We start from the raw sequence: 26,441 nt of genomic DNA, 5'->3' as shown, positions 1-26,441 counted from the left end.
TAACACATATGTATGGAATCTAAAAAAAAATGGTTCTGAAGAACCTAGGGGCAGAACAGGAATAAAGATGTAGACATAGAGAATGGACTTGAGGACACAGGGAGGGGGAAGGTTAAACTGAGACAAAGTGAGAGAGTGTCATTGACATATATACACTACTAAATGTAAAATAGATAGCTAGTGAAAAGCAGCCACATAGCATAGCACAGGGAGATCAGCTCGGTGCTTTGTAACCACCTAGAGGGGTGGGAGAGGGAGGGTGGGAGGCAGATGCAAGGGGGAGGGGATATGGAGATATATGTATACGTATAACTGATTCACTTTGTCATACAGCAGCAACTAACACAACAATGTAAAGCAATTATGCTCCAATAAAGATGTTAAACATATATATATATTATTGTTTAATCCATGAAGTTTTAGGGATGATTTGTTATGCAGCATTAAGTTACAAATATATCACAATTCTTGTTATGTAAGATGAGTTTAAGCCAATGTTACTTGGGTAACTTTTTATTTATAGCCGAACAATTCTAAGTGATAAACTACTCCTGGAAATTTAGGGTGGCGGGGAACAACTATAAAAGTTTCTTGTATGCTAATCCATCCTATAAACTGTATTCAAAGCAATATCAAACATCCTATAAACTGTATTCAAAGCAGTACCACTTTAAGGAACAGAATGGGAAAAAATGATCCTCATCTCAAGAAACCTAAACTCTAGCCCCAACTCTATCATTTGCCTATGACATTGGGCAAATCAATTGGAGATCCTTTTCTTCATTTGAATGATGAGGAAACTGGACTAGATGATTTCCATAGCTCCTTTAACTCCTAAATTCTGACTCTGAGCTATTAGAGTTCATTGGTGCTGGTTTTCAGGGCTTTTGATAACCTTTAAAGAGAAAATTTTGCCTATCAAGTTAGTGTAATAATAATCAATTTCTGGGGAAAATGCAAGGTTATTGGCACTAACATACTATTTTGGGGAAAATAAATTGGTTTAATCCTCTTACAAAGCAATTTGGTATTATGTCAGTGGTCTTTTTTTTTTTTTTAAGTCAGTATTCTAACAGAAAAAAATGACATTGTAATCTTAAAAGTAGAACACATAGTACCCTTACAAATTATGTTTAAGAGTTTATAACATGGGGAAATATATTTTCATACTAAGAAAAAATTGAAAAATACTAGAAATATCTATTTTAGTAGTTTTCTTTGGGTGGTGAAACTAGAGATTATTTTCCTCTCTGCCTCCCATTGTTTTTGTATTTTCCAAATTTTTCATCCATGGCTCACTTTCATAATTTTAAAGCCTTAATGAGAGACTAGAGAAGGTAAAATTCAAAGAGGAAAATTTGAAAGAATGAAAAAAAATTAAGAAAAAAATTCAAGAGGGTGACTTTGGGCACATTAAATAAGCCAGGATCTACTGTGAGTAGTTTGGCAGTTGATCAAGAGCAGATGTTGGCAGTAAGACAGGCTAGTGAAAGAAGAAGCAGTTTGATGAGGCTATGACTTGGAAAATTGGATTAGGAAATAATCGAACACATATGGCACAGACCCAAGAGGAATAGAGGATTAGGAATATGGCAAATCTCAGGAGTCAAGGCCATAGGAAGTGAAAAATGAAACACAGAACAGAATATATGGACATAGTGATCACCTAAATAACAGGTGGAATAGGACGACTAAGTAAACATTCATTCAATGTGGGTATTGCTGTAGTATGCATATTTTAGTGAATCAAGAGACCACAAAATCACACACAAAAAAGCAAGGATTTTTTTTTTTACATATAGTGGAGTGTAAGCACTAGGTTACAAACAATTGGGCATTAATATTTGGAGCATAGTTGTTGTTAGTTTTGCCTCTAGATTGCTATATAATAATGTCACTTCTGCGGTTGGTGAGCATAAGAAGAGACTGAACACCATGTTTGGTACTCGCTTTCATTTTCTGGGAGCTGAGATTAGCCAGGAGACCAACAGTGAGCATGGACAATAACATCCCCAGAAAGTGTGTATGATTTCAAAACATGAGGGAGGGGCTGTGTCAACTTGGTGAAGGCCTAGGAAGGAACTTATCTTTGGGAATTTTAGATTCATACATTTTCCCTCTGTATGTCTCCTCACCAAATTAAAATTAATTCATACTTCAGTACAGAAACCTATAGGTTGAGTATCTGTAAGAAAAGAGGACAGTACTTATAAGAGTTGTTTTGAAACTACAAATCAAGGCAACAGAGAAAAGTTCTGCTTTAGCGTTAGCTTTAGCTATCTGGACTGGATGTAACCTGGAGACAAAGCTAAGCCAAAACAAACATATTGTTAGCTTAACATGCCAGCATACTTCCTTACACCAGTGCAGTGCTCTATAACATGGTAAATGCACGGTTCTTGCCTAGTCTCACTGATGGATCCTCCGTTTGTTGTTTTCTTCCCCATCCTCTAAGTTTGGGCATTCTCTTTGGATTGGTCCTTGGTGCCCCATCCTAAACTTTCTCCTGGGGACAGTTTATCCACATCCATGGCAATGCACCGAACACGTATTGAGCACCAACTATACTATACACCAGGACACACCAAGAACACATTGTCCACGAACCAGAGAAAAACACTTGAGTAACAACAATATAACGTTGTAAGTGCTCCACTAAAGGTTAATGCGAATCATGGGAGCAGAAAGAAGGGCGTGACTGACATCTGAGAAGTTTTCACAGAAGGAGATATTGTTAAAGAATGACCAAAATATTCAAAGGTGGATATGAGAATTTCAAGCTAAGGAGACAATGAATGCAAAGACACAGCATAGCATGTTTGGAAAAGGACAAGAAGTTTGGTGTGAAGAACTTAGGGGAGCTCAAGAAGGTAGAAGGAAGTGAGGCTGGAGATAAAGTGAGTGCTATGGAGAGTTCTTCTAAGCCCTGGTAATAAGTTTCAATTTTATGCATTATGTATTGAAAGCCATTAAAAGGGGTTAAGCAAGAAAGAGACAAGGTCATATCTGTATTTTAAAACAATCCCTTTGGTAGCAATCTGGATGTTCCTTTTCTAAGACCCAAGCAGGTAAAAAGCAATTCAATAATCCAGGTGAGGAATGATGGAAGCCTAAACTAACAGAATGGCAGAGTGGGAGATGGAGAGGAACGGTGGATTCGAGCATTGATCAGCTCTATAAGAAAGAATGTAGGGGGTAAAGAGAGGAATCAATCAAAGGCAAGTGTTTAGCATAATCAGCTGGTTGGATGTAATATCACTAAATGAGACAAAGAATCTGAGGCAAGTATGAGAGAGATGAGGCAAAGGAAACGAAGAAAAAACGTATCTATTTTGACATGGTGAGTTGGAAGAGTCCACTGGGATATCTGAGGGCAGATACCCTGTGAACAGTTGAATATAAGAATGTGGAGCTTAGAAATAAATATGGGGGTTAAAGCCATCAGCAAGTGACAGCTTCAGCAATGAAAAGAAATGAAATCATCCAGGAAATATAGGATGGAAAGTATCTACTTTTATCTAGATATTCACATTTTTTTCTCCGACACTCTACTCTTAGAAAATCTATGTTCTCTACAGTCATTTATTACCAGACTTTTCCATTTGGACATCACAACCATGGCCACCAACTTGCATGAATCTAATGGTATTGTCTGTCAAAAATGGTTAAATATTGGAATTAGATATGTTTCAACCTTAGGAATTGGCATTTCACAACTGTGTTATCACAGCAGTTTCCTGGCTCCCTTACCTCCCAGCTCACTTCCTTATAATTCATATTGCCAAATATTTCTCATCCCTTTCTTCATATATTATTCCTCTGCTCAAAACCCTTTAGAGGTGCCCCATTCATCACTACAGCCAAGCCAAGCTCCACACTCAATTTCCATCACTTCTCAACATTATTCTCCACCTTACAGGGCTCCCCAGTGTCCTGGGAACCAACCCCCAGGGTTCATTCCATCCTTGGTTCATGCTGTACCCCTAATCTGTAATTTCCTCTTCTCAGCTTATCCAAATCCTGTTGAACATTTCAAGTAGTATTTCTCAACTTTTTGACCATTTCCCTTTGATAAAGCTAACTCAAAACCCATTCTCAACCTGTTTCATCCTTGTCTTCTTCCACTAGAGAGGCTGGAAAAGTTCAGTGCTTGTTTTCCGAGCCTCCTTTGGAACTAGGAGAGACCACGTGACACGGTTCTAGCCAACAGTACTGCTCCCTTCTCCTTCTTGCCTTAAAAATGGGCACAGGTACCCAGAACTGCAGCAACCATCACGGGATCATAAACAAACAAGTCAGTCCGTTTAGTATCACAGCCTGGTAAAACACAGATTGTGAGGTCCTTGATTCCATCCCTAGGCCACACCAGGCCAGGATTGCCTACCTCTAGACTTAAACTATATGAGAAAATAAGCCCTTAATTGTTTAGGCTACAGTTGCCTGTCTTTGTTTGTTTGTTGTTTTTTGCTGCAGAAAAAAATTCCAAATTGATATACATGGCATGCTCCCATTATTTATTTTCAAACAATAAGGTACCCTTAATAGCTAATAAATTAATGTGTCTTTTTATGCACAAAAATTAACATTTACTTGATAGTTCCAACATGAATCTAATAAACAGTCAGCTAAGATATGTAGACACACATATCTTCCACCAATTACAGCCTTTTGCAGAAGTTATTCTCTCTGAAGTTCACGGAGTCTAGGAGAACCAACAATCAAGACACATTAGTTAAAGGGAGAGTTTCAGTTCTTCAATAGCAATGTGTTTAAGTTATTCTGTTAAGTATTTAGTTCTCCTTTACTGCAACTAAAAAGAGAGTTCTAAGTTATCGAATTCTTATATATTAACATTTTGCTTTCCCTCTAAAAGGAGATGGGTGACCCCTCACAGTAGAGTACTGAAGTATTCTCTGTTCTGATTTGGACAGATGACCATTCCATGCTGTGATAGGCATCTGCTAGGGAGGTCCTCAATGTTCCCCACCTCCTGGTATTTACACCCCTGTTTAATTTGCTCCTCTACAGTGTGGGCTGGATTTAGTAGCCAGGTCACATGGTAACTCTATGTTTACCATTTTGAGGAACTGCCAAACTGTCTTACCAAAGTGGCTGCAGCATTTTACATTCCAGATAAACTACTTCTTATCTATAGAGCAAAATGCAAATTATTTAACCTGAGTTTCCCATCATTTATAAAATGGGATAATTCCAAAAGTAAAGACTAATATTTATTAAGTACTGACATGCACCTGTATGGTTCTAGGTAATTTCTAAGATTTTACTAATTTAATCCCCTGTGGTATGATTGTCAGATAAAATAAAGGACACTCCAGGAAATTTAAATTTCGGATAAAAAAATAAATTTTTTTAGTATGATTATGTCCTATGCAATTCGGCCCAAGGTCGCATAGTAGTATGCGCTATTACTTGCCAGGGTGGGAATCCAGGCACTCTGACTCTGGAGCGACTGCTGTTAATTTCCAGTAACTTCAAGCAGTTCTTGCAAGGCAAATAAAGTACATTTAAAAACGTGGTCGGGGCTTCCCTGGTGGCGCAGTGGTTGAGAATCCGCCTGCCGATGCAGGGGACACGGGTTCATGCCCCGGTTCGGGAGGATCCCACGTGCCACGGAGCGGCTGGGCCCGTGAGCCATGGCCGCTGAGCCTGCGCGTCCGGAGCCTGTGCTCCGCAGCGGGAGAGGCCACAACAGTGAGAGGCCCGCGTACCGCAAAAAACAAAACAAAACAACAACAACAACAATAGAAACGTGGTACCCACAATAGTAAATTTCCAATAAATGTTAGCTCCCTTCCATGTTTCTTCCTTCCCTGGCCTTCTCCTTCCCTCACTACCCCCAACACTTTGGGTGCCCATGGCACTTGGCTTATACCTCTTTCATAGTGATATTCTACAGAGAGGTTGTCATTGTTGAACGGTCATAATTCCTGAATTGAGACTTTACGGAAAGTAATTTAAATATAAATTTACTATACCAGGTTATGGTAAGAATACCAACATCCTCAGGGAAAGCTTTAAGAAATAAACAATTACTTTATAAATGCATAACAGAAAAGTGAAAGTCCCTGTTCTCTCTAAATTGGCACTTGACTTCTAATTTTGTTCTTTAAAAGTAAGTCTTTAATTAATAATCAAGAACATCAAATTGATTGGAATACTAAGAACATTAATCTAATTATATTTCTATATTATGAATGCCAATTGTTTAAGTATATGAACAGCGATTCTGTATTTCTCAAATACATTAGTCTTTAGGATTCACCCCAAAAGATTTGAGGAGATTTTTAAAAAGTAGATCTTTAGCTTTCTGCAGTAATGAATGTGCCTTGAATCAATCATTAAACACAAAACAGTTATACTTTTTTTTTCTTCTACATCTCAGTGTTGTACAGAAGAGCCACATCGATATGACTAAGTGGTCCACACTTGTTCACTCTCTGGAATTTTTTCTATTATGTTTGTAACTCGGTATACATTCATTCTTAGAATATTTAATATGGTGCAGAAGAGGAAACACTGTTACATATCCATTATTATCCTGAGATAACAGAGAAAATGTCTGCATATAAAGCTGGTTTTAATGTCATAGCAGTCATTTTTGTCACTGTGTTTCCTGGCCCAACTACTCTTTTTTTCCAGCTGAAAATTATGTTGGCTGAGAGCCATGCCACAGAACCTCCACCCTGAAGAGTGACTCAGATAATTAGACAAAAGCATTTAAACCTCTTCAGGATATTTTCAGACTTCCCTCTTGACACTGCTTCCTCTTAGGCAAAGAATTGGGGGCTACACATTTTGCGTAGTTGAAAGGGAAAAACTACCACCATTCATAAATCAATAATGCCTATTCTCAATCATCATCTTTAAAAAGGTACAACAAACAGTTGCCTCCTCAGCACCTTGAGAAAGTCTTTGCTCGCTGACTATTTTTTTACGTATAGCATAATTTTTTAAACATTTTATTATGGATAATTGCAAACATACCAATGATGAACACCCATGGACCCATTCACTCAGCTTCAACAATTACCAACTGATGGTCAATATGCTTTCACCTATAAACCCACTCCCCACTCCCAGGTTATTTTATTTTATTTTTAAAATTTATTTATTTATTTATTTTTGGCTGCGTTGGGTCTTCGTTGCTGCGCGCGGGCTTTCTCTAGTTGTGGCGAGCAGGGGCTACTCTTTGCTGCGGTGCGCGGACTTCTCATTCTGGTGGCTTCTCTTGTTGCGGAGCACAGGCTCTAGGCATGTGGGCTTCAGTAGTTGTGGCTCCGTGGCATGTGGGATCTTCCCAGACCAGGGCTCAAACCCGTATCCCCTGCATTGGCAGGCGGATTCTTAACCACTGCACCACCAGGGAAGTCTCCCAAGTTATTTTAATACAAATCCTAGTCACATAATTTCGTCTTTAAGTATTTCGATGATGCTAGCATAAATTTTGAATTTTATTTCTGTTTTAATTTTTTAATTATTAAATTAGAGGGAAAAGGGAAAATAGAGCTAACATCTACTGAGTGCTTACCATGCCAGATGTTATGCTAGAGACTTTCTCCTAAATTACCACTTTTAATGATAAAATCCTGCTGGGGGAACATTGCCAGTCCCATGTTTAGAAAAGGAAACAGACAAAGAGATAAGTTTTCCAGTGTCACTTAGCTACTGAGTAGCAGGGCTGGGATGCAAACCTGGGTCTGTCTGACTCAAAAGCCTATGCTCTTTCCCCAAATCTACCCTGTCCTAAAAATGCCTGTGAAAAGGTAGGAGTTGTCTTATATAACCTATTTGAGGAGAGGAGCATCTCTTCCACCTTCAGTCCTCCCTTCATGCTATGAATGGTATTCACAACATATACACAGGATGTTTCCAGAGCCTAATTCCACTAGTACGTCTAACACTGTAATCCAGAATCCAAAAGTCACACAGTTTCCTAAGTCACTATTTTGATGATCTGGAAAGCAACATGCACTCTGAGGTGTACCAGTAGGCAACATACTTTAGGTTTTATTAGGATGGGATGTGCATCAAGAAACAAACAAACAAAAACAAACAAACAAAAAGAAAACTACCACAGCCTAGAAATTGCCATAGGTGTGGAAAAAGAAATATTAACATGTCTAAGCATATAGAAACAATAAATATACTAATAACCATACATACCATACAGGAAGATTAGTTACCCAGGATGTAATTTAGAAAATTTGCCATGTTAGTCTATACTCCAAAAAGAAGTAAATAAAATTTTTTTAATTTAAAAAAATAAAATAAAAACTATACTCCATTCAGTGAAATTTCTAACAAATAATAAAAGAGTACCTGTTAGCATTTATTTAAAATATTTTCTCCAAGATGTCTCTAAGTAAAAAAAAAGAATAAAAATTTAATTTTTCTTCTATAACTCAAGTTTGTCTCAATGACAAAAAATAAGACTTAAGATTCCTCAAGTAGTTTTCTAAATACTAGGTTCCTGTATGAAATGCCTTCATTCATTACCTTAAATCAATATTATCTATGAATTGGAGAGAATAAAAAATGCAATTCAATCTTCTAAAAAGAATTCAAATCATAAAGATAAGCAAGCAAACACAAAAGGGTGAGAAATTTTCATATACCAATACTAGTGTTTACTTTGTGATACCTACTTATCTTTACCCCCAAACTTGATAATTACAGCTCAGATTTTTTAAATTTCAAAAATAAGCCATAATGCAATGTGTTCATTTCAGCTGTAGGCTCAAGGGTCCTAGGAAGTAATTCATGGCTTATGAAAAAACTCAAGTGTATCAAATAGAAATACTATGTGTCAATAGCTACCAGCTTCCCAGGTTTGTCCTGTTAAGTCTATAAATGAGTCACCAGTTATTAACCTTAAAAATCTTGTTTTAAAAGTTGATTAAGAATCACTATTGGTTACCTAGAGCTAAATATAAATACAAAGATACTGACACAATGCCATACTACCAGATCACTACATATTTTCTTAGTTTGAAGTATATAACTACTACTTTTAATATCCCTAAATATGTGTTGAAAAAAATGAATGAATCCCAAATACTAATATAAAGAGCTCTTGTTTTTAAAAAAGCTTGTATTTTAAATTTACGTATAGCAAGGAAGAATATTTTTTAAAATAATTCAACATTAACTTCTCAAAGTCAAAGCCTCAGAAAAAGGAAAGTTATGGTTCATAGCCACTGACTCATTTCCTTAGATGATTCAACCTCCTGGCTTTAACACTGCCTTGCCTTCCCCTCCCCTTTTCAATTTTAACGCAGTACAGGGTGGAAATAAACCTCTGACACTATAGAGCTAGCTTTCCTGTGCTACCACATCATAATCTTTGAAATAAACTAAGTCTTTCTACAAGCTTTTATACATGTTTGATATTGAACTCCTATTATATAATTCAATTAACAGTGACTCAAACTCAAACATGCTATGTGGATTTTTCCAAAAGTTTCTGAAAAAATTCAGAGGTGTTTTTTCCACTTCTTAGAAATGTCACTGGCACAAAAATGATTTCATTAAAATGCGTATCTTTCTGCTACCCCGCACAACCCTTTGAAAATAAGCTTGTGCTTCATTTTGTTTTTCCATGTATTCTTTAAATATTTATATACCTCAAATGTTGAGTTCCTTATGAATATGTTCATGAGCTTACCTAACGCAAAGTCCAGACCCACAAAGACAAATGAAGAGAATTAAACATGAATGCACCAAAGGCACGTCTACACACGCCCAAAACAGAATACATCCAGCTCATCCTCTCCAAGTAAGGGCAAGATGGTATCTAGCCAGCTACAACAGAGCTCAGAAACCATGTGTACTGATGCTGCTGTTGAAAAAGAACAGCTTGCATGCATAGCACAGGGAGATCAGCTTGGTGCTTTGTGACCACCTAGAGGGGTAGGATAGGGAGGGTGGGAGGGAGATGAAAGAGGGAAGGGATATGGGGATATATGTAAACATATAGCTGATTCACTTTGTTAAATACAGCAGAAACTAACACAACACTGTAAAGCAATTATACTCCAATAAAGATGTTAAAAAAAAAAAAAGAACAGCTTGCAAACCATCCCCTAATTGAGGGCATATAGAGATATGGTTCAAACGAAGTTGATGTCACCTTATCTAAAGCAAGATAGAGAAGCATGCCTCTTCCTCCTCACCATCTGTGCCCCACCCCCTACCCCAAAGCCTTCCTTGTCAACCAGGCCCTCAGGTGCTAGTGGATATATAAAGAAGAATGTTTGGGAGTTATTTAAAATTGCCAACTCTTCCATTCACTGGAGGGAAGCACCTTCCTCATACACTTCAAACAAGTCCCTGTCCCTCCAAAATATTGCTTTGTCCCCAGAAGCACCCACAATCACCTGATAAATTGGCTTAATGACAGACAGATCTCCTGGATCACTCCCACCATGTCTTACTGGGTTCCATGTTAAAACAAAATTTTTTTATTGCAGTTTGTTAGAACCTTCCCTTCCTAAAGGCTGTTGCTTTGAGGTCAGTAAGACTTGGGTATGAATTATCGGCTCTCCCATTTAATAGCTGTGGTATCATGGACAAATTACTTAAATTTTGTCCATTAAGTTTCTTACCTGTAAAATGAGAGATAATACCACCTATTTTGCTAGTCTGTTGTGAGGGTAACATTTAAAGCCTGCAGCACACTGGCAGACACACATTATTCAATAACATATGCTATTATTTAATACTATACACCACTTTGTCATCTTGTAGAATTTCCCCCTCTAACTCCTAAGTCACTGCGGAAGAAATATCCTGAACTGTTGCTGACAGAAAGTATTGTGTCAGTTTGCAAATCTTAAGAGAAGTTTCATAGTATATTGGTAACTCTGGGATTAGGTTAATCATGATGCCTGCATTTTAGAAATTCTTTTAAATTTCAGTCCATGGCTATATGATTGATAAATACAAATAACTTTTGTGTCTAGTCTCAGCCATATCACTAATTGCTGTGATTTACTGGACAGGTCATAGCCACCATGGCTTATTTTCCACATTTGTGAGATAGGGGTGCCACCATCACATCTTTAATTATAGTGGAACTAGAATTATTTGGGCATGGTCACTGTAGGCATTTCCAAGAAGAGAGGTCTAACTAAGCAAAAAAAAAAAAAAGAAAATGTAGCTTAAAGGAATTAAGATGAACATTTTTCAAATGGATTCTTTTTTTCAATTTTCCTTTCCCTCTAGGAAATGGGTGGTAGGGAGCACATGTTCTTCATTCCCCACTCCACCCTCAATAATAAATACCTACTTATCTGAATAATGTTTTGAAAATTAAATGACCCTCTTGTATTAAAGTGTTATCATCCCTTCATCTCATTTTTCGGACCACTTCTATCAACAGCTTCTCTACTACCTCCTGTCTTTTTTGTTACAAACTAGTTTCTGACCATTTCTCTCAAACTTATCTAAGGAAGATCTTAATGACTTTCTAATGTCAATTCCAAAGAACTTATTTTGTACTTCAGCTTTCTCGATCTCCCTGGAGGATATGACATCACTGATATTCTGTTCCTTGCCTTCTCAGTCTTCTCTGTTAACACCCTCTTCTTCTACCCACCCCTTAAACATTGGTGTTCCCCAGGGAGGTGTTCCATCCTCTGCCCTTTATTCTTCTCACTCCCAGAAAATCTCACTAGCATCTATGGTTTCAAAAGCCATTTACAAGCTAACTTCTAAACCTCTACCTGTAGACTAGATGTCCTATCTGGATATAGACTGAATATCTCCATGTAAACGTTCATGCCATAGGTGTCTAAAACTTGCTGTCAAAACTGGGTATGTCATCTCCTTCCTCCCCTTAAACTTGCTCTTTTCCCTCTATGTTTGTATAATTATAACCTTCATTAGCAGTCACTCATGCAGACTTTCCCGCTTGTTCCCTCTCATTCGGTTGGCCCAAACTTGTTTATTCTGTCTCTAAAATAGTGTTTCCCAAACCATAGTCCTTGGAACCCTTATTGGTTTGTTTGTTTGTTTAAATATTAGGGTTTGGTGATCAAATGAGTTTGGGAAATGCTGGGTTAAGGCAGGACTTCTAAGAATCTTCAACATACTGCTAAAGTGCCTTGTGAATCCCAAATGCAGATACAATATGAAGCATTTCTCAAATAGCTTGGCAGCCTTTTTTCCAAGGATTATCTTCTGTGATAAGTGTGCCACAGAACATACTTCGCAAAATCATTAAAGTATTTCTCAAATGTATCCTCTCCTCTCCACCACCATACCCATTGCTTCAACTAGGGAATTCTATCTCATCTTGTCTATACAGTAGGTTTCCTGCCTAGGATCTTTATAGTCATCCTTTACACAGTATTTGGTGAGCTCCCTAAAGTGTAAATCTCATGCAATTTCATGCTTAAAAATCCCACAAGGTTTCCTAGTACCCAAATTATAGGATCCAAAGTCCTTAAAAAACCAAAGGCACTTCATGATCCAGCCCCTCATCATCTTTCTATCTTCATCTCACACCAGTCCACCCTAAACTCCAGGCATAATAAACCGTAAATTCCTGGTGGTGCTATGTTAACACTTTCTGGCTTTTGCACATAACTGTTCTGCCTCAAATGTCAACCACCTCTTGTTTATCTGAATAATTCCTACTCATCCTTTAAAACTGACCTCAGATGGTCCTCTTCTTCTGAAGCCTTCCATTCCCCAGTCAGAGGAAGGTGACTCACTGGTGTGCAGTCAATGCACCGTCTATTATAGCACATCTTTGTAATTATCTGTGTACATGTCTCTATTTTTCAACTAGACTGTGACCTTCTTGAAGATTAAGGACATTTATTTATTCCTGCTATGGGGCCTAGTGCCATGTCTGGAACCTAGTAGATGAATGCTTGGTGAATAAATGAATCAACATATACATTATCTTTTAACTGTTTCAATATTATTTCTGTCTGAAAACTCATTTAAATGTATAAAGTATGGGTTTTATTCTTGGAACTTTAGTATGGGACCTAGAAAGATGTTGGCAAACTTCTGTAAAGGACCAGATAGTAAACGTTTTAGGCTTTGTGGGCCATATGGTCTCTATCCTAACTATTTAACCCTGCTGTCACTGTGCAAAAGCAGCCATAGACTGCACACAAATAAATGACCATGATTACGTTCCAATAAAACTTCATTTACAAAAACAGGCAGTGGGCCAGATTTGGCTCACAGATCATAGTTTGGCAATCCCTGACCTAAAAAGTTCATCATATCTCAATGATCTTAACTGGTATCCTCTAATGCAGTTACTGAAATTGTAGGCATGGTATCAGGAAGAAATGACCATCCTCTAAAAACAAACTGTCCAGTATGATAGCCACTAACCACATGAAGTTATTGAGCACTGGAATGTGCCTAGTCCTAATTGAGATGTGCTTTAGATATATAATTTTGTATACACTTGGATTTTGAAGATTTTGTGTGAAACAAAGAATGTGAAATATCTCATTAATAATTATTTTATACCGGTGACATTGAAATTATATATATATATATATATATATTTTTTTTTTTTTTTTTTTTTTTTGCGGTACGTGGGCCTCTCACTGTTGTGGCCTCTCCCGTTGCGGAGCACAGGCTCCGGATGCTCAGGCTCAGCGGCCATGGCTCACGGGCCCAGCCGCTCTGCGGCATGTGGGATTTTCCCAGACCGGGGCACGAACCCGTGTGTCCCCTGCATCGGCAGGCGGACTCGCAACCACTGCACCACCAGGGAAGCCCGAAATAATATATTTGATACATTGGGTTAAAAAAATATTATTAAAACTGATTTCACCTGTTTATTTTTACTTTTTAAAATGTGACTATGTTTTAAATTACATATTAAATATTTTAAATTACATATGTGCCTTGCAATATATATATATATATATATTGGACAGCACTGCTCTAAGAGAATAGTTACAAAAGAGAGTATTAACAGATTCAATCTCTTTTCAAGATTGCAAATGAGATACCTTACCCAGTTAACCAAGTGTTTCTATTCAAAGCTGCTATATATCCTGGTTTCTTTCTATCAGTGGTGCTACCATTATCTTTTACATAAAAATTAAGGATCACAATCTTGAATTCTTTCTCCTTCCACATTAATGTATGTCCACCACTTTTATTTTATCTCACTGTTTCTCATTTTTTTCTTTTAAAATATTTTCTTCTGGGACTTCCCTGGTGGCGCAGTGGTTAAGAATCCGCCTGCCAATGCAGGGGACATGGGTTCTATCCCTGGTCCGGGAAGATCCCACATGCCGTGGAGCAACTAAGCCTGTGCGCCACAACTACTGAGCCTATGCTCTAGAGCCTGCGAGCCACAACTACTGAGCCCACGCACTGGAACTACTGAGCCCACGTGTTGCAACTACTAAAGCCCCCGCTCCTAGAGCCCGTGCTCTGCAACAAGAGAAGCCACCACAATGAGAAGCCCGTGCACCACAACAAAAAGTAGCCCCCACTCGCCGCAACTAGAGAAAGTGTAGCAATGAAGACCCAAAGCAGCAAAAAAAAAAAAAATTTATTTTCTTTTATTTTTTTGTTTCTCATTTTCTTTAATGCTATACTTGGTCTTTGTTCTCTCAACTGAATTAACAGTCTCTTGAAAGGCCTTCTTTCTTCCAACCTCTATCCATGACCCTGATACATAATTCTGTACAAAGCTACTAGATTAATATTCCTAAACACTATGACTACCTCCCGCTATACAAATATTTTTAAAATTCAGTGGCTTCCATGATACAGAAAATAATATCCAAACTACTTGGTCTAGTTCTTGAGGCATTCTAAATATTCCATTTTTAATTTCCATTTTGAAACTTACCTCCTCTCCTACCACTCCAGTCAGACATAGGATGGCAGATAAAATATAGGTCACCCAGTTGAATTGGAATTTCAGATAAACAACAATTTTAGTCTACTGTTTGGGATATACCTGTCCTGAAAAATTAATGTTTACATGAAATTGAAATTTAACTGGGTGCTCTGTATTTTTATTTGCTAAATCTGGCAACCCTAGTCAGACAAGTCTATTCTCTATCTCCCAAATACTATACGTAGATCACTACCCTTGCTCACACATTTTAAATGAGATAATGCATGCATGCACTTAAAACGGTGCCTAGCACATAATGCGCATGCAGTTAAGTAGTAATACTGTTATTCCTCTGACTTTGTAGGTTCATCCAATTCAATTCCCACTGATCTCCTCCAGCCCACTCCACTCTACAATATATCTCTCTTCTAAGTCTAGTATTTGATAGACTTGATTACTTACTTTGAACATTTCATATGTATGTCTTACCTAGCCTTAAATTTCACCTCATATAGAAATTACTGAGAAATAAAATAGGATTGTTAAATAAGGCATTTTGCATTTTACCAAAATTATCAACTTTTATCCTTAAGTCCCAGCTTAAATTACAAAATACATGATTAAAACACCCTTGCTAACCCTGGACTCTAGGCTCTTGCTGTCACTTACAAAAAAGTGAGCTGTAATGAGATCTAAAAAGCAAAAAATTCACTTATTAAACAATAACTGAAAGGTCTATAGTTATGAATTTATCAGGTAGAGACAATTTAAATTGTGCACTCTGAATTTTCTAAAACTTTCTTAAAAGGAGTCTATATATAACCATACAAATAATCAGCTCAGTGAAAACTTCTCCTATTTTTCACAATGATCTGTAAAATTCACAATCTATCAGAGAGTCACATGTCATTTTTACAGGAAAAAAAAAATGTTCTCAAGTGAAGTCTAATACAATATCATGTTCTCCACTACACAGAAAGACTCAAATTATACAGGGACTCAAAATCTGTTGATGATTGAATAAGAAAATTTGGGCTATTACTCAGAGTAAGCCTTTTGTAAACAAACCACACAAAATTTTAAGTACATTATTAACCAATGGTTCACCTTGGTCACAGTCCCAGTATAGTACAGACTACCTGAGTCCAAAGTCTGGCTCTGCTACTTATTAACATACACCTCTCTAAGTCTCAGTTTTCTCAACTATAAAACGGGAGCCCTTTCTTCCAAGGTGTTGTGAGGATTAAGAAAATATGCATGAAATACTTAGAACAATGCCTGGCACATGGCAAACATTCAAAAAATGCTAATTCTTATTATTCTTAGAATGTTTCCCAATTTGATCTCTTCAGGCTCACCTAGATCCAACCTAGGACTTGTTCACAAAACTAACTTCTAGAAATAAAAAGATATGGAGAGAAAGCACTTTGGTTTGCCATATTAGAATAAACTTCAAAGGTCCAGATCCTTGCTTCTATAACTCCTTTAACAAATTTGTTTTTTGCCCTCTCATGCTATCACCTTCTCAGGCCAGTCTATTCAGATGTAATTGGAAACAGAATAATCCGTTTCACATAAATCTTTCTATGAACAAGAATTATTTTTATTTTTTAAAGCTCACTTGTAAATGTCCTCCATAAAACTTACTTCCATAACTAATTAGTTTTAGCTTCTCTTTTAAGATAGTTATGGATTCCCAAATCCTACTATGTAAGTAATATAGGACAACTCTCTATGCAAGAAGTAATTCATGTGTGCAGTAAATTATTTTCCCTAGTTTATATTGGTTAGAGGAATAATACAAGAAGAAACCAAACATCACGCATCATATTAGTTTCCAATTCAATAAAACACTTCATCTTACAAAGTTTCATAATAAAAAGTACTGGATTCAGGCCTTGATTACAGTAGTACCAACTGAATAAAAGCCACAGTTCAATGATGTTACCTGAAACTATTCCAAACTAATCTAGGTTCTCTGGAGGAAAGGGCACTTTGAACAGAAAAGCATGTTTTAACTTATATCCAAAGACCAGTAAAACCACCATAAAAATAAAGGAAACACTTTTAATGAAATTATTCACAAAGTTTTTAAGAATGTTAAAACTGATACTGAAAAACTACTGATTTCACATATTTAAACTTATCTAGGGGAAAAAAAATCCAGGTTAGACTACTCAAATATAAGTCTCAAAGCTCACTAACTGTTCAAACGTGGTAAGGCATTCCCTGGAGGTCCAGTGTTCACTGCCAAGGGCGTAGGTTCAATCCCTGGTTGGAGGACTAAGATCCTGCAAGCTGCCTGGTGTGGCCAAAATAAATAAATAAAAATTGGGCTTTAGATCTGGAGTCAAGAAACATTTTCAATCCATGGCCAGATAAGTAAATATTTCAGGCTTTTCACGATAAATACTGTCTCTGTCACATAATCACAGTTGTTTTCTTGAGCAGTGTTTTAAAATCCTTTAAAATGTAAAAAACCATTCTTAGCTTAGTCCCTATAAAAACAAGTGTAGGGACTTTCCTGGCGGTCCAGTGATTACGACTTCACCTTCCAATGCAGGGGGTGCAGGTCCAATGCAGGGGGTGCAGGTTCGATCCCTGGTTGGCGAGCTAAGATCCCACATCCCACATGCCTCAGGGCCAAAAAACCAAAACAGAAGCAATATTGTAACAAATTCAATAAAGACTTTAAAAAAAAAAAAAAGTGTAGCCAGATTTGCCCTTGGCCACAGTTTCCCCACCCCAGCTTTACACTATACATATTATCTTTTTGTTACTATATCAATTCCACTGATACTAACTTTTCTTCCCTCAAATGGGCTCAAATGTTACCTTCTCAATGAGGACTTCTCTGAATACATGTCTACCAGTCTCCCTATATATATAACATACTATGTAATACATAGTATATCACCTAACATGTTTTTATTTCTCACTCCCACCCCCCAACACCAATATAAGTTCCATGAAGGCAGATTTTTTTTTCACTGATATATCTCCTGTCCCTAGAACAGTGCCAGGCACATCAGTAGGCTCTCAATAAATAAACCTACCCTCACGCTTATGAAACAAATACCATGGAGGAAATACAGTTGATCCTTGAACAACCCGGAGGTTAGGAGCGCTGACCCTCTGCAAAATCGAAAATCCAAATCCTCACATAACTTTGTAGTTGTACAGCATCCACTAATTCAACCAACCCCAAGCTGTGTAATACTGTAGTGTTTACTATTGGAAAAAAAAAAATCCATGTGTAAGTGGACCCACTTATATCCACATAGTTCAAACCCATGTTATTCAAGGGTCAACTGTATATCTAAATGAAGACAAGTGGAAAGGTATTCAAGAAGACTGACAAATACTTTTTTTTGTTTCAAGTAGTCATAAAACATTTTAAATAAAGGGGGAAAACGTTCAAACTTATTTTCTTACTGTCCCACAAAGTAAGTTATTTCTAGACTAATTCCCTGGAAGTTTACCATTACTTTGGCTTATTTGATAACAAATTTCAACTGTTAGTCCTAAACCCCTCTACAGACCTGTTCTGCCTCTTTGACCTCACCTGTATTTATTCCCTGACCATTCAACTCACTAGTCGGCAACTTTCAAGTTTAGCAAAGCGGGGAGGGAAAAGTTACTCTGCCTCTTCTATCACTCCATCTCCCAACATTCCCGTTTTTATAAATTTCATAATATTGTAATTGCAAATCTTTCCTACTTTCTTTTACCATTCAATATAAACAAAGCAAAAGGCTAGATTCTATTGAATATTATACTCCAAATACATTAGGCTCAGTGATTAGACAAGTTATTTTTAATTGCTATATGTGGTTTTACAATTTTTACCTATAAGGAAAGATTTGCCGTATCATAATCCATATATATATTTGGCAAGGTATAGAGGAAATAACTTTGGGAATTTAGTAAGCTCCACCACCATTCAGATTATGGCTACTATATTTCTAAATTATATTAAAACATAAAAACTCACTAAAGTGTAAAATATCTTCTACTGCTATCTCTGGTAAATTGATACTTGATAGCCATTAATAACATTAATGTGGGAGTTAAATCATACTAGAGATCACACTAAGATATTCTAAAATCAAACTACAAAAATTGCTAATACAAGAAAGGAGGCCTACAAGGAAGGAAATGTGTTTAAAAACCCCTTTATCCAACAAGTTATTCTTCATCTACTATTTTATTTTCTAAATGGCTACAATTCTGCCATTCTTATCAGACAAGCAACCTTGGTTTCTGAAAGACAAACTTTCTAAAATCCAAAAGTCAATTGTCAAGGGTTAAGACTACCCCGTAGGCCAATTCTTTACAGACAGTTCTGCCCTAAAAACTCTAAGGTTGTGATTTCTGAAAAAACAGCATAATAAAAACTGCTATAGAACCTTCATTTTTAAAAAATTTCCAACTGCTTTTGTGTCCTAAGTTATCATAAAATCAGATTAAATTTGGTGGAACTAAATCAGGGCAAAACCTCCTATATAGCCAGGATTATAAGAACTAAACAGATTCTCTTTTTTCTTCATATAAAAGCTAGGTGACTCCCAAACTAAGTTACTTTATACCATATATCCCTGGAGAATAACATGGCCCAACACACCACACGTCCCACTTAATCTAGTTCAAACGAGTAACGTAACGTGAGAAACTGCACTGTGTAATTCCTTTATTTTCTGCATATTAGTGCTTTACCAACACTACAACCATAAAGAACACAATTCCAAGTACTGTACTTTTTAGTTTGGGGAGATCACAGTCTACAGACTCATTTACTTATATTAGACAAGATTAACCTCATTGAAACTTACTTCAGTTTATAAATTCACAAAAAATACAGAAATTGATGCAATTAAACAAAAACTTCAGGATCTTATTTCTTAACTTCTTAGATTGTAACTTTTTTTGCAGGCTATAATTACCTGCCCCATGATCATCAATGGTTATGATTCAATTTAACTACATCAATTATCAACCTTTTATATCCTTAAAGAAAATGTAAGTGAAAATTACAATTTCTTAGCAAAAGGTTTTTCAAATTTCAAATATTTGCTTTCCCTCCTCCCCCCACCTTCAGTTAAGACATTTCAAATAAACTAAAAATAACCACATCTCACCTGCAACATTCCATAGCAATCACTTGATGTATAAAATTTTAACTATGCCCCCAGTTATTTTAAGACAAACAAAAAATGGCTGCCTACCAATCTGTCTGTCACAAGTTAGAAATACTACATTTAAGAATTAACATGAGGGTTTCAAGTTTCCTCCAGTTTAGGCATTTATACCTTTGTGCTTGTCGCTTCAGGATGTTACAATAACATTGATATTTATATAACCCATGTTTATGTACCTTAATATGTAATCGTTTAAAACACTAGGAATTAAATTTATGATGGAGCTATGGGAATTTTAAAAGCAACTAAAATGTTCTTAGATGTGTGTCAGCTTCATTTCTAGAGATACTTCTACTAAAGTGAAACTGAGAACTTTATACTTTAGTTGCGTTTGAATTCAAAAATCCCTCTGCACCATTAGGAGCCTACAACATAGCACCTCTTCTCATCTGCTTTAAGTAAAATGTTTGTCAAGAGTTTTACTTTGAAGAGTTAACTTTCTATAGCCTTATACTTCTCATACATCTTTGGTAAAAGCTCCAGTATACAATATGGCCAAAGCATGAAGGACCAATACTGTCCAATCATATACCATGATATCCCGTTCAATTTTAGTTTTCAGACACCCTCATAAACAAGACCCACTCCACCTTTTCCTGTATACTGCCTTTGCAGTCTACATTTCTTAATTCCCTAAGTTTAATTCCTTGAGGATCTCTAAAATAAATCCTTAAGGCTATATAAGAACCAGATGCTGCTACACAATTCTGTATCGAGCATTAACATTTGGTTCAAAGTATTACAGTGGTCTCAATAATCTAGTTACTGGTCCTAACCAGCTAAGCAAGTAATCTTGTTAGGATCTGGATATCACCAGTGAGCACACTGCTTACCCTTGAAGAAAAGTAAGTTTACATTCATTGTCATCTGTAGGTTCTTCCTCTGCATCCTACTTCCCCTTTTGTCATTCCTCAAGTCTACACATCATTCATTCATCACATTTCCTTCCTCAAAGGAGATAGTGTATTATTGAACCAACAGGATATCTGACTATTAGCATGAGTGAGTTAATCAAACAGAATACCTTTTTCATAAAACATCTTTTCCAGTGTTCTAGTTAATGGAGATATGGATCACTCATCTATTAAAAAAAAAAGACATATCTTCAGCTTAATCAATTGCTGTAATGTGGAAACACGAATTTTTTTTTCCAACTAGGTAAAAGGTGCATGTAATTTGAACTGTTAAATGCTTTATTAATGAATAAAGTAAACATTCTAGTAATTTAAAAACTATTGGTCTTAGACATTTGAAACATGGTAAAAGTATATATTCCAGTTTTGCCCAAAAGTCACTTAAAATATCTACAAATATTTCATCTGTGTGTGGCATACACCATTATTGCTCCATTTTCTGGAAAAGTCTATTTTTAAAGTTAAAAAAGAGGGAAAACACAGCAAAGTTGCTAACTTTGCAGTGAAAAAAAAATCTGTGTCCTTGACAGGTTACATTTTCATAGTTTTATGCAGTGTAAGTTAGCTATGTAACGGGGAACTTGAGTTTTATCCTTACTCATGCATGATGTATGTTTCAGAACTTAAGAGATGAAATTTCAAAGAACTTCTTACATTACCTGTTTAACACAGTGATGTGCAACTGGAACATATTACAATGATACTACTCATTATTTGCCACTGTGGGCTGTTTACTATACTGGTCTTAGATATAAAAGGTCACATTTGAATTTACTAAGTTAAAGGCAGAACTCATAAGGGAGGGGGAAAAAGGCCTTAAATATAAAAGACAAACGGCAGTTTGATTAAGCAATAATTTTCAGTTTACTAGGTGAAACAGACTTGCAACACAGTCTGCATGAATGCAAAATAAGCCATCTACAGCAAGTGATAAGGAAACTGGGCAAAAAGGAAAAAAGCATACATTGGAAAAGAAGATTCTCTCGAAATAAAAAAATCAAACCATTATTATAAAGGAATTTACCAAGAACTGCTATATTTCCCCCATCCCATTTGCTGGAAGTCAACAAGAGCATCTAGCACTTTGTGTTCATGTCAAAAGTCAGATCAGAGCATCCTAACGCAAAGCAAAGAAAAAAAAGAAAAGAAACAAAAAAGAAAACCCCTAACCCCCTCCCCCAAACCGCAGAACGGTAACTCCAGAGTTCAAATTCAAAGAAGAGAAAGTGGCAACTGAAAGAGGTGATGGTGGCGATAATCCTATGAATGGGTTTTTGATTTCTCTCCTTCCGGGGGATGGGCGGAGAAGAGGCTCATTAGGATTTGTAGTTAGAGGTTAACCATGTGAGCCCCTCATAGAGTCCGTCCCCTGAGGTGGCACAGGAGGGCTGCACATACCAGTTCCTGTCCCGAATCCGGGTCAGGCCCAGTTTCTCCTGGATCTCGTGGGGTTTCATGGCATCGGGCAGGTCCTGCTTGTTGGCGAAGATGAGGATTATGGCGTCCCTCATCTCCCGGTCATTGATAATGCGGTGCAGCTCCTGGCGGGCCTCGTCGATGCGGTCGCGGTCGGCGCAGTCCACTACGAAGATCAGACCCTGGGTCCCGGTGTAGTAATGCCGCCAGAGCGGCCGGATCTTGTCCTGGCCGCCCACATCCCACACGTTGAACTTGACGTTTTTGTAAGTCACGGTCTCCACGTTGAAACCCACGGTGGGGATGGTGGTCACCGACTGGCCCAGCTTCAACTTGTACAGGATGGTGGTCTTGCCGGCTGCGTCCAGGCCCAACATGAGGATCCGCATTTCCTTGTTCCCGAAGATCTTAGATAGCACCTTCCCCATCGCGTCGGAGGAGCCGGGGCCGGGGGCATTCAGGTGTCCCGGGTCCCCTCCGCCAACAACGCCGCCGCCGCCGCCGCCGCCGCGAAACCGAAACGGAGCCTCCCAGTCGCGAGGACGCCCGTGCGGCCTGCGTGGGAGTCACCTCCTCGGGGGAAAGGCCCGGACCCGTCGCTCACTCGGGCATCACCCACCGCACAACTTGATTTCTCCAGTCGCCGCGGCCGCCGGGGCGCTGAGTCTGCGCCGGGAGAGCCGCCGCCCTGCTGAGGCGCGGCCCGGCCCGGAACTGCCCTTCCCCCCGCAGGCGCCGCGCGAGCGCCGCCGCGGTTCCCGCTCCTCCGCCTTCTCCTCGCTCCGCCGCGGGAGACTGCGGCCCTTCGGCCCGGCTCCCGGTCCGCGAGCACCACGCTCACCACCGACCCAGGCCACCCGAGAGGCAGCGCGGCTCCGGCGCCCCGTCAGGTCATTGATCCTCGCGGGAACTCGGTGCGCTGCCTGCAGACACAGAGACAGGAAGAAGGGAGTTACTGCTAGAGCCCCAGAGGAGAGCGGAGACCGAGGGGGCCCGCCTTGCCAGCTCAGCCCATGAGGTTACCTCCAGCCGCCGCCCCGAGCGCGGGCTTCCTCCGGCCTCCACCGCCTCCTCCCAGCTCTGCCGCCGCCGCCGCCGGAAAAGGCGCCGAGGAAACCGCCTCACTTCCCCTCCCGACCACGCAGGCGCAGCAGAGGCCGCCCGTTCGGACAAGAGCGACCTCTGTAAAGAGAGCGGCCCGCGCGCTAAGCGTCGGGGCGCCACGCGCGGAGGGGCGGGGCTACGGCGGCTCAGAGGGCTCGCAGGTGCGGCCAGCCCCACCCCCGCGAATCTCGGACTCTCACCCGCGGCCACCTGTCGCTGCTCTAGCGTCTCGTCCACTCTCTGCATTCCTCTTCCGCACTCTCTCCTCCTCCGCCCCCATTCAAACCACAGGAGCCGATCCACTGCGGAGCTCCACGGTGTTGGAGCTCCGCGGACCGCCCGCTCCCCTGACGAGCGCCTCCCCTGTGCTGCTTCCAGGCCTGTTCTCGGACCCCGGTGCCCGCCAGATGCTCCGCGAGTTCCCTCCAGCCCGCCCCACCCTTCGTGTGCCCTCAGTCTCCCAGGGAAGCCCTAGCCGCTGTTTTTACCTTTCCCCCAGCCTTCTTTGGCTTCTTTTATCCCTCGTGCTCTGTGCGTTTCCTGGAAGACACGTGGGAGGCTAGTGGTTCGCGTGGAATCTGCCAGTCAGTGCGGCTCTTTTACTGGGTTTGGGTTTGGGTTTGCTCTGAAGCCCGTCTTTTGGACATTGGAGCCCTATCTTACACACCTCGTCAGGACCAGTCCACGTTTCTTAAAAATTACAGTATTATCAAAAGTTCCTGTGCCTTGCCGCTTTTTCAACTTTTTAGAAGGTGGTCATTTTTAATATTTAAATATCATCTGCTTTTAGTGTGATTAGTAGTAGCTTCTCACCCAGCCACTCATTCTTAACTTTAAGAAGCCTCGACGATATAATCTTAGCGTAGGATTTAGAATCAGAAAGACTGACTACTTCTGTCGCTTGGATTTGGACATTTAACCTTACTGAGTTACCTCCTGTGTAAACTGAGTGTAACACTGACCTTTCTGTCCGCAAACCCCATTTGAGGGTTAAATAATGTTTGTAGAAAACTTCAACCTTTTTGTATTGAATGGTTAGTGGTAAAGTTAGACTTAAAGTTCAAAAAAGGTGAAAGCTTGAAATGTAAATAAACCAAAGGGAGGAAAAACAGGAAAATAGTGGTTTTTTTTTTTTTAAGAAGATGCTGTAATAACATAAGGTAACATACTTTTTATGTCACAATGTAAGAAAGTTTGATAGTGGTAGATTGGTTAAATGATAACCTTACAAGCTTCAGCCTGAAGTAAATTTACTTAAGTTATTAATGTTCTGGCAATGATTTAATTTACTTACCATCTGCTTTAATATGTATGCTCTGTCTTAAAGAAGATGCTGTAATAACATAAGGTAACATACTTTTTATGTCACAATGTAAGAAAGTTTGATAGTGGTAGATTGGTTAAATGATAACCTTACAAGCTTCAGCCTGAAGTAAATTTACTTAAGTTATTAATGTTCTGGCAATGATTTAATTTACTTACCATCTGCTTTAATATGTATGCTCTGTCTTAAAACTGAAAGAAGAATTTGGAGTCAGAAGATTGGGGTTCAGAGTGTTATCCCTCCGTTTTATAGCTGTGAATCCTTTCCTTTCAGTCTTTGTAAACTTCATTTTTTTATCTGTTGAACGAGATGAAGAGTATCATCTCGAATGAAAATAGTCACTATTTATTGATTGTTATCATAAACACTGTACTAAATGACTTTAAATATTTTACTTTAATCTGCACAGCAACCATGTGAGGTAGCTTTGAGTGTTAGTGGAGAAACTGAGGTTCAAAGAGGTTGAGTAATTTTTTGAAAGTCACAGAGTTGAGCTTAAATGGTGAATCTACAGCTGATCCTCTTAACCCCCAAATTATGCTCTCTCCCTGAGTACTTCACACAGTTGTTCGGAAGCTCGATTATGGTACCGTTGACTCTTGAACAACACGGGTTTGAACTGCACAGATCCAGTTGTACTTGGCTTTTTTTCAATAAATATGTACTACGTTATTACACAGTCCAGGTTGGTTGAATCCACGGATGTGGAACCTGGGATATGGGGGACCAACTAAGTTATCCTCAGAATTTGGACTACATTGAGGTGAGCCCCCCAACTCCTCTATTGTTCAAGGGTCCACTGTATTTCTTAAAATGCTTTATAACTATAAATAAAGTGCTATAGTAATTATTATATTTGAGGAAGGAATTTTTTTATATGTGGCAGTGAGTACTGTATTTTGCTTCATTCCAACATAATAGTTTTCTCAGAGCAGATTCCAATTTTTCCAACTAGATGGAAGATTGATCTGCTGGACTTGGATTTATTTTTCAGTGAAAGATGTGATATAATTAGAAATACAAGCAACTTGAAGCACTAGCATCTACCTGGCACTGACACTGTGCTAGGGCTAAAAAAGTTCATTTTTGAAAGCCAACTTCCATTTATCTTCTCCCAGAATACATGGAGGCAGAGACTTTGCCTTGTCCACATAATGTCCCCAGTGACAGCATGTAGGTATCAGGAATTGTCATTATTTGAATGAATGATTACCTTTTATACCACAGATGAGACAAAACAAAAAAGGAAAGGCACATACTATTTTATCTGCAGTTTGCAATAATAGGTTAATCAAGATTTTCATACAGTGGCATATCTTATAGTGGCTCTTCGTACAATAAATTATACAATAGATTATTTTAAAGTAATGATCATAAAACAAATAATAATGGCCAGAATATAAATACAGTGAAAAATTTTAACTTTGTATATATGCAAAATTTTTTGAACAGTGCATTTCAATAAAACCAAACTATCGGGCTTCCCTGGTGGCGCAGTGGTTGAGAGTCCGCCTGCCGATGCAGGGGACACGGGTTTGTGCCCCGGTCCGGGAAGATCCCACATGCCGCGGAGCGGCTGGGCCCGTGAGCCATGGCCGCTTGAGCCTTCGCGTCCTGAGCCTGGGCTCCGC

General features: G+C 38.7%; 1 protein-coding gene across 2 annotated transcripts; it reads right to left on the bottom strand.

Annotated features, from left to right (window-relative positions):
* Positions 1 to 21,806: 21,806 nt before the first annotated feature.
* Positions 21,807 to 24,586, bottom strand: ARF6 (ARF GTPase 6). Of its 2 annotated transcripts, none has more exons than XM_028495812.2 (2): positions 23,406 to 23,694; positions 21,807 to 23,305 (listed from the first exon to the last, which is right to left on the bottom strand). In XM_028495812.2, exon 2 carries the CDS (start codon positions 22,808 to 22,810, stop codon positions 22,283 to 22,285), a length of 528 nt encoding a protein of 175 aa, XP_028351613.1. In that variant the 5' UTR covers positions 22,811 to 23,305; positions 23,406 to 23,694; the 3' UTR covers positions 21,807 to 22,282. The 2 variants fall into 2 exon arrangements, with proteins under 2 accessions (XP_028351613.1, XP_007105770.1); XM_007105708.4 differs by having other exon boundaries at positions 22,820 to 23,305; positions 23,406 to 24,586.
* Positions 24,587 to 26,441: the final 1,855 nt, after the last annotated feature.

The sequence above is a fragment of the Physeter macrocephalus genome, chromosome 11, assembly GCF_002837175.3.
Source record: "Physeter macrocephalus isolate SW-GA chromosome 11, ASM283717v5, whole genome shotgun sequence".
NCBI lineage: Eukaryota > Metazoa > Chordata > Mammalia > Artiodactyla > Physeteridae > Physeter > Physeter macrocephalus.
The sequence above is the reverse complement of the archived record's forward strand: the minus strand, read 5'-3'. Positions and strand labels throughout refer to the sequence as shown.